The sequence below is a fragment of the Anolis sagrei genome, chromosome 1 (genome assembly GCF_037176765.1).
Source record: "Anolis sagrei isolate rAnoSag1 chromosome 1, rAnoSag1.mat, whole genome shotgun sequence".
NCBI lineage: Eukaryota > Metazoa > Chordata > Lepidosauria > Squamata > Dactyloidae > Anolis > Anolis sagrei.
Genome location: NC_090021.1, coordinates 165057561 through 165067461, shown reverse-complemented (window position 1 = coordinate 165067461; position 9901 = coordinate 165057561). Strand labels below are relative to the sequence as shown.

Genomic DNA, 9901 nt, shown 5'->3' with positions numbered 1-9901 from the left:
GATACATATAAAATTGTTGTTGTTGTTGTTGTTGTTGTTATTATTATTATTATTATCATCACCATTCTACACTGCCATATACAATCCAGATTATCTGCTTTGAACTGGATTATATGGTAGTGTAGACTCATCCAATCAAAGTAGATAATGTAGATTACCTGATTTGATAATTTACACTGCAGGGCAGTGTAGAAGAGGGCTATGTCTCCACTGCCAGATAATCTGGGATAATCAGATAATCTGGGATCACATCCTGGGATATACAACAGTGTAAGAGGAGCATGGGCTTATGCTGCTGAAATTACAACTAATGTCACTCCACTGATTTCCATGGGGCACAAGAGCAAATCCTATATATGCTAATTCCAAACTATCCCTGAGCAGAATTTATTTCAAGTATGTAAATTTTGGGTTACTGTGAGTTTTCCAGGCTGGATGGCCATGTTCCAGAAACATGGTTGTACAGCCAGGAAAACTCACAGCAATCCAGTGATCCTGGCAATGAAAGCCTTTGACAACATATATCAGTTTTGCAGATACTCAACTTTGCACTTGATTGCGTCAAGCACGCAGAGGCACCTTCTACACTACCATGTAATCCAGATTATTAAAAAAGATAACCCACATTATCTTTTTTAATAATATGAATAATATAATATGAATCTACACTGCCATATAATCCAGTTCAAAGCAGATCATTTGGATTTTATATGGTAGTGTAGAAACAGCCAAAGTGAAAATTGCAACCTGACACACATTTCCTACAGGATAAACTTTCATTGACCACAACAGCACTTCCTTTGAGCAAACAAGGCTAGAACTGTTTTCTTGTTTCCTAACCCAGATTAATCTTAGGCCCCTTCCACAGAACTAAATAAAATGCCACATTATCTGCTTTGAACTGGAATATATATAGCAGTGTGGACTCAGATAACCCAGTTCAAAGCAGACATTGTGGGATTTTCTGCCTTGATATTCTGGGTTATAGGGCTGTGTGGAAGCACTTTGGCAATCCATTCATTTTCCATGGAATTTTAAAAGCCGAACTGCAAACAATCTAGATCTGGAGCCCTACAGACGTGGAGGGGAAATTAGTCAAGTTTCCACCCCTTCCCTTAATACAATCTCCAAAAGGACTCATAGATGTCTTTCTTGGGAGGGAGGGATAGTGATCCCAGAATATCACGGCAGAAAATCCCACAATCTCTGCTTAGAACTGGCTTATCTGAGTCCGCACTCAGATAATGTGGGATTTTCTGCCTTGATATCCCAGGCTAAAGGGCTGTGTGGAAGGGCCCTTGGTGGGGGGAAGAGAGATGGTGTATGCCTGCTTTACATATTTCAGTCCTGGCTGTTTTCTCAGGTGTTCTGAATTAAAACTGCAGTACAAATAAGAGGGAGAAAGAGAGCGAGAGGAGGAAAAGGAGGAGGGGAGTATCTCAGATTTCTTCAGACTTAAACAAGAGACCTTAGCGAAACTTGTTTCCCTTTCCCTCCATTTTCCTAAAAGGAATGCAGAGCCAATGCAGGCTAGCCGCAACCTAGCTGAACCTCAACCAATGCTTTGTTACGGTTCCCCCATAAAGGAAAACCGATCCCATGCTTCTGCCCTGCCTGGAGAAACACACTTTTGTTTCTCTTTTGTCCCCTTGGACAAAAGAGAGGAGAGTAAAAAGCATTCTCTCCAAAATCAACATGTCACTTCTTTTTCAGAGCAGTCCTCCTTGGCCCCACACCCCCGTCCCCTCCCCAAAGCCCTTTTTGCAGAAAGGAGGATTCCTACAGAAGTAAAATGAATGGAGGAAATTCCCCACCAACACAGCTTGAGCCAATGCCTGTTGACTCGGGAAGTTGAAGCCCCAATGCAAAAATGTACGGTAAGGGTGCAATCCTATACACTTATTGGAGTCAATGGGTTCAACTTCAGAGCAGACATAAGATAGGATTTTGGCTGCGAGTGCTCCGGCTCTAAAGAGACTGAGCATATTTATGACAGCGTGAAATTAAAAGGAAAGAGCCATGTATTAATTTGTAGTGGCAAACTTTCCAGGAGGTTCAAATGAGAGCTGCTGCCTTCTACAAAGAAATTGCTCAGCGTGCATCCTGTTCCTGCTGGAGGAGCCAACGTCGTCCAAAAAAATGGCTTCAAACTAAAGAAATTGGACTCAAGGCTGGGGTAGCATCTATCTCAGGTAGCAAATAGTGAGCAAAACCATCCTATGCAACCCTGGGGAGCAATGTTCGGCCCCTAAAGAGTTGGTCACAACTCTAACGTCCACAAGCAGTGCCTGGTTACAACACAAGACACATCCTTCCTTGTGAGGAAACAACCCCTCAGCTATAAGCCTCTGAGGCCCCTTCCACACAGCTGTATAAAATCCACACTTAACTAGAGTACATAGCAGTGTGGATTCAGATAACTCAGTTCAAAGCAGATATTGTGGACTATCTGCCTTGATATAACTAGGAAGCCCTGGCCCTTGAGCGCTCCAGCTGGAGGTCAGCTGTGACCAGCAGTGCTGTAGAATTTGAAGAGGCACAAATGGAGGCCGAAAGAGAGAAACGTGCCAAGAGGAAGGCACATCAAACCAACCCTGACCGGGACCACCTTCCACCTGGAAACCAATGCCCTCACTGCAGGAGAACATGCAGATCAAGAATAGGGCTTCACAGTCACCTACGGACCCACCACCAGTACTTGGAAGACAATCCTACTCAAACAACGAGGGATTGCCTAAGTATTCTGGGTTATATAGCTGTGTGGAAGGTCCCTGACACACCATGGATGCAAGTTGAGTGGAGCTCTGCCAGATCTGGATTAAAAGCTCCCCTCTTGGGTCACCTTTTCATACCATCTTTGCCCACCCAGCTAACTTTCCAATGAAGACCTTGGCCACAGTTGCTCCCTGCAATCCTACAAGTGGCTTTGGATTGTTTTGGTCTCTCATCTATTCCATGATTGTCCTAGAGCTTGGGAAAAAGGTTATCATTACTAGATGAAAACCGCCAGAATCCAATGGCCACCAGTTGGAGATGCCATCCAAAACAGTAATTATAATTATTTTAACTAGAGTTTTCAGAGCATCTCTGCCTTTGGGTTCTGGAAATTGTCATCCATATGTGACTACCACCCACTCCCCTATAATATCCAGAATCCTCCCAACCAGGATAGCTACTGATGGGGAAATTTTCGGAGCAGCTGCTCCATTTCTGTCCCTTGTACAAAGGGCTGGGAGGGAGGCAATGCACCTCTTGGGTCTATATTTTGAGAGGATGAGTTACTGGAAGTCCAGTTTGCCATCCCAGAGACAGAAATGTGACTTAATTTCTGTTTTGTTTGTAAACCTTCACTTCTCCCTCCCTCTCCTTTCCCGTTGGCATAATTCCCACATTTCTCTTTGAATCGCATTTTCAGTTATTTGTCTTTCTTCTTTTTCTTTTCTAAAAGGGGTTGGGGTGCAGGGTGGGGGGAACAAGTAGAGGAAAGTAAAGACATTCTCACAGGATCAGAAACAGACCTGTTCTGAAGAGCAAAGTCTTAAGAAGGACACTTATTCTGCACTCTCCAACTTGGCTAGCAAGGTAAACATTTGAAGAGAAAGAGAGACCAAGTTGGAATGTTTGCCGCACGTAGAAATCCAACCATCCCTTGGAAAGAGGAAAAGGCAGAGTATGAAGGAACAACGGACCCCTTTGCACGTACGCAAACACACACACATCACAGCCACCCTCCCTCTTTCCTTCAGGCAATGCCTTCGCCACAAGAAGGAAGAGCAGCCGTGTGGGAAAGGACCGGCAAACTATAGGAGTACAAGTCTAGGTCTCATACTGCCGTCTCCCCTTTGCTCCCAGTGCTGAGTCTGTGGTAGAAGCGCCGCCAAGACTGGAGGGTCTTGCCAGTCCAAATCCAGAAGCCGGTGGTGATGCCCACAATCATGGTCATGAGATACTTGATGAGGAAGACTGTGAAGTCAGGGCTCATGGGGGCGAAGTTGGCGGCAGGGCAAGTGATGGCGTAGCTCTTGCAGTTCTGCAGGAGCCAGGTCTTCTCCCAGGTGTCCTGGAAGGCCTGCTCGTAGAAGTAGCAGGCCAGCACGATGGTGGCCGGCACGGTGTAGAGGACGCTGAAGACCCCGATACGCACCATCAGCTTCTCCAGCTTCTCAGTCTTGGTGCCGTCGTGCTTCATGATGGTCCGGATGCGGAAGAGGGAGACAAAGCCGGCCAGCAGGAAGGAGGTGCCAATGAAGAGGTAGACGAAGAGTGGGGCCAGGACGAAGCCCCGCAGGGCGTCCACGCTGTAGAGGCCCACATAGCACACCCCGCTGAGGACGTCTCCATCCACCTGCCCCATGGCCAGGATGGTGATGGTCTTGATGGCTGGCACAGCCCAGGCGGCCAAGTGGAAGTACTGGGAGTTGGCCTCAATGGCCTCGTGGCCCCACTTCATGCCTGCCGCCAGGAACCAGGTGAGTGAGAGGATGACCCACCAGATGGAGCTGGCCATGCCAAAGAAGTAGAGGATCATGAAGAGGATGGTGCAGCCCTCCTTCTTGGTGCCCTGCACCACTGTCCGGAAGCCATCCTCCGAGAAGCGCTCCACGCACACCACACGGTCCTCTAGCAGGAAGCCAGCCACATAGGCCACAGCCACCATGAAGTAGCAGCCAGAGAGGAAGATGATGGGCCGTTCGGGGTAGCTGAAGCGCCGCATGTCCACCAAGTAAGTCAAGACGGTGAAGAGCGTGGAAGCGCAGCAAAGCACCGACCAGATGCCCACGAGCAGGCGGGCAAAGCGGACCTCGGCCTGCTTGAAGTACATGAGTCCTCCGTTGGGCAGGTCAGGATCGCATGGGGCGCCACAATCCCGCTCACCTAGGAAGCGGTAGCCCAGGTACGGGGGCACCTTGAGCTGCCGGGGACAGGAGAAGGTGAAGGTGGCGTGACCGGTGGTGGGAGGCAGTGGGTGAACAGGGGGTCCGGGTAAGTGTTCTGTGGGGTACGAGGCGGTGGCAGGGCTCCCCGGGGCGACGCCTGCTCCACGCCCTCCTCCCCCGGAGGATGAGGTGTCGGAGGTGTTCTGTCCCACGCAGATCTCCCCAGCGCCGTGGACGGGGAAGTTCTCACAGCGCAGGCGCTCGGGCCACTGGAAGCCAAACTTGTTCATGAGGGCCTCGCAGCCGTGGCGGGCCCTCTCGCAGAGGGAGCGGCAGGGCGGGATGGCTTGCTCCAGGACGGTGCAGACCGGGGCGTACATGGAGCAGAGGAAGAAGCGCAGCTCCGGGGAGCACTGCACCTTGACCAGCGGGTAGAACTGGTGCACCTCCAGGCCGGCATCCTCCTGGCTGGTGTGGCCCAGCAGGTTGGGCAGGATGGTCTGGTTGTAGGCAATGTCGGTGCACAAGGGGATGGAGATGGGCTGGCAGAAGCCGTGGTCCGGCACCGAGATGCCCTTCTCGCCCTGCGAAGAAGAAGAAGAAGGCTGCCCACGGCTGGCATGGGGCATCAGCCAAGCTAAGGCCAGCAGACCCCACAGGCCCATGGCTGCTGCCCTGAGCATTGGGGGATGGGGAAGAGGCCAAAGAGGAGGAGGATGCCGGAGGATTGTCAGAGGATGGTGCTGCTGCTTCTCCCACTCAGGGCCCCGAAGGCATCGCCCACTCAGCAGCAGGAGGAGCCTTCCAGAAGAAGCCAAACCGGATCGCTGCCTGTTTGGACTCCCGCCAGGAGGGAGAAGCACCAGGGCGCCTCTCCAAAGCCAAAGCAGGTCTCCCCTCGGTCTCTCCTTCTCGGCACCCTTGGAAGACCCACCTCCAAAAGTTTCCTCGCGTGGAGAAGCCCCGCACTCCCAAGAGCGCCCTTCCTCCTCCTCCTCCGGGACTTCTCGGCAGCTTCTCCTCGCTTTTGAATGCAAAGGCTCCAAGGGAAGCCGCTTGGGAGTCTCCCTCCGCCTGGCGATCGCTCCCTCGGCCCCTCCGCAGGGATCCAGATCCAGAGAAGGAATGCGCCCTGAGACCTCCCTCCTCCTCCTCCTTCTCTCTCTCTCTCTCTCTCTCTCTGCGAGGGAAAAAAAGGCTCCTATATGGCTGAGCGTTCTCTCTAGCCCCGCCCCTTTCTCCCCTTCTCCATTCACAAGACCGAGAAGGGGGCGGCGTCTCCGAACCCTTGCTCCGGCCAATGGCGCGCTCTGTTGTCTCCACAACTCGGCTCCGGATTGGGCAGGGCGATCAAAGGAGGGGAGGGGCGGGGAGGAATGTGGGCGGGGCCTGCCTTAGGAGGATTCCATCGCTGGAAAAGTTGAAAGAAACTTTTTCGCCCAGGGTTGGCTGAATGGAGATGGAGGGAAGCAACGCAGAACAAGAGGAGGAAGGGGAGCCCGTTGGTCTTCCTTCTTCACACAGAGAGAGATATATATATCCTATGTACCTAATATTTTACATATAGATACTATATAAATATTACATATATATATATCCTAATATTTTACATATAGATACTATATTAATATTATAGATATACATATATACTATATATACTATATATATCCTACCTAATATATACATATATCCTATATAAATCTCTCTCTCTCTCTCTCTCTCTATATATATATCCTACCTGATATTTTACATATATATGCTATAGAAATGTTATATAAATACATACATATGATATATATATATATATATCCTACGTAATATTTTACATATACATCCTATAGAAATATTATATAAATACATATGATATATATATCCTACATAATATTTACATATATATCCTATAGAAATATTATATTTATATATATCCTACATAATATTATATATATATATCCTATAGAAATCTCCTATATATATATATATCTCCTATGTAATATTTTACATATCTATCCTATAGAAATATTATATATATATTCTATATATGCCCTACCTAATATTATATATATATATTCTATATAAATATTATATATATACATATTATATATATATCCTATGTAATATTTTACATATCTATCCTATAGAAATATTATATATATATATTTATATATATATTTATCCTACCTAATATTTTACATATATATCCTATATAAATCTCCTAGAAAAATACATATATATATATACTATATATATCCTACCTAATATTTTACATATATATCCTATAGAAATGTTATACATATACATATGATATATATATCCTATGTAATATTTTACATATACATCCTATATAAATATTATATAAATACATATATATATCTTACATAATATTTTACATATATATCCTATATAAATATTATATATATATCCTACCTAATATTATATATATATTCTATATAAATCTCCTATATATATATATATATATCCTATGTAATATTTTACAAATATATCCTATATAAATATTATATATATATATACACATATTATATATATATATATATATATATATATATCCTATGTAATATTTTACATATCTATTCTATAGAAATATTATATATATATATATATATATATATATATATATATATATAAATCCTACCTAATATTTTAAAGAGCCCCGGTGGCACAGTGGGTTAAAGCAGGTTCGAATCCGGGTAGCAGTGTGAGCTTCCACTGTTAGCCCCAGCTTCTGTCAACCTAACAGTTCGAAAACATGCAAATGTGAGTAGATCTATAGGTACCGCTCCGGTGGGAAGGTAACGGTGCTCCATGCAGTCATACTGTCCGCATGACTTTGGAGGTGTCTACAGACAACGCCGGCTCTTCGACTTAGAAATGGAGATGAGCACCACACCCCAGAGTCGGACACGACTGGACTTCATGTCAGGGGAAAATCTTTACCTTTACCTACCTAATATTTTACATATATATCCTATATAAATATTATATAAATATATATATTCTATATATAACATTACATTATATGTGTGTGTGTGTGTGCATATATATATATATATATATATATATATCCTATGTACCTAACATTTTACATATATATCCTATATAAATATTATATAAATATATATTATATATAACCTAGTATTTTACACACACACACAATATATATATTGTCATGTCAGGAGCAGGAGCATCCTGTTGTGAGAGAATTGGCTGTCTGCAAGGACGTTGCCCAGGGGACGCCAGATGATTTTTGATGTTTTATCATCCTTGTGGGAGGCTTCTCTCATGTCCCCGCATGAGGAGCTGGAGCTGATAGAGGGAGCTCATCCGCCTCTCCCCGGATTCGAACCTGCAACCTGCCGGTCTTCAGTCCTGCCGGCACAGGGGTTTAACCCACTGCGCCACCGGGGGCTCCCACATATATATATATATATATATATATATATATATATATAATATGTAAAATATTAATATTTGTAATGTTTTTATTCCAGCAAGAGCAGCTATTTTTGTTGTTGCTGTTATGTTATGTTCTGTTCTTATATGTTTTCAGTCATTGCAATAGTTCTATTTTAAGCTATGTTAATTTGACCTATGTAGTATATTTTGGATATTGTTTTAACAGTTACTTGCTGTAAGCCACCCTGAGTCCCTTCTGCGAGAGAGGGCGGGATATAAATCAAACCTATTATTATTTTATTATTATTTACAACAAACTCCCATTGCTCCATCCTTTGCACAATAACATCCTATAAGATCAGGATCTACCCTCAGGGTGGTCCAAAATACTGTTTGTTAAAATTATCATTAGTTAAATGCATGCATGAAGCTCCTCTCCTTTCTCCTCCCCTACCAGGGCCAGGAAATGTATTATAGATTGGACTGTTGGGGGGCAGGGGGAATAGGATGTGATTTGAATATATAGAAAGAAGGAAGGGCAGGAAAAATGTTCAGAATTAATAAAAAGGAAGGCTATGCTGAAGGGTGAACTGAGTGAGGCTTGAAGCAGTTTTTTTTTAAAAAAATGCGTACACTATATATTGGATTTTGTCTGGGAGAACAATTATTTCTCTGCAAATCAATTGATCCATGGTGCGCAGCTGCCCTCTTGATGTCAAACAGATAAACAAATTTAACCTTGAGCAGCTCCTTTTTTAAAAAAAATGGTAATCTCACAGAAGTGCAGACACTCACTCCTTCCTTCGACATCTTATCTTTCAGAAATGTTATTTTACCGAAATTCAGCTATACAAAGCGCTTAAAGCTCCTTCCCCTTGCCATATTAGCTTTAGTTTATATCTGGAATAGTGTTTGCAGATTTGGTTTAGTTTCTGGGTCCTCAATGAGACAATAGTAATGGAGAGGGGTTTTATTTGTGCCAGGAGCAACTTGAGAATCTGCAAGTCGTTTCTGGTGTGAGAGAATTGGCTGTCTGCTAGGTTGTTGCCTAGAGGTTGCCCGGATGTTTTACTTTCCTGTGGGAGGCTTCTCTCATGCCCCTGCATGAGAAGTTGGATCTGACAGATGGGAACTTACCCTGCTCCCTGGATTCGAACCGCCGACCTTTTGGTCAGCAGGCCTCCCAGCACAAGGGTTTAACCCATTGCACCACTGGAGGCTCCAGTCAGGAGTAAATAGCCTGAAGAAGGCAGCCTCCATGTTTTGTGAAGACATGATGGCTTCCATCATAATTTCACCTTTTAGTGGTCTGAGCATTGGTCTGGAGATTGGGGTTCGGATCCCAACTCAACCATTTAAACCTTCTGAGGTCCCTTCCACACTGCCATATAAAATCAAGATGATCTGATTTGAACTTAATTATATGGCAGTGTAGACTCATAAATAATAATAATAGTAATAGTAATAATAATAATAATAATAATAAGCTGACACGATATGAGGATTTAAAGATCGAACTACAAAGACTCTGGCACAAGCCAGTCAAGATGGTCCCAGTGGTGATTGGCACACTGGGTGCAGTGCCTAAAGACCTTGGCCTGCACTTAAACACA

At 44.5% G+C, this 9901-nt stretch overlaps 1 protein-coding gene across 1 annotated transcript; it reads right to left on the bottom strand.

Moving 5' to 3' along the window:
- Positions 1–1779: 1779 nt before the first annotated feature.
- FZD7 (frizzled class receptor 7) lies at positions 1780–6054 on the bottom strand. The gene has a single exon (XM_060783152.2). The coding sequence runs from the start codon at positions 5558–5560 to the stop codon at positions 3824–3826; it is 1737 nt and encodes a 578-aa protein (XP_060639135.2). The 5' UTR covers positions 5561–6054; the 3' UTR covers positions 1780–3823.
- Between the last annotated feature and the right edge of the window lie 3847 nt (positions 6055–9901).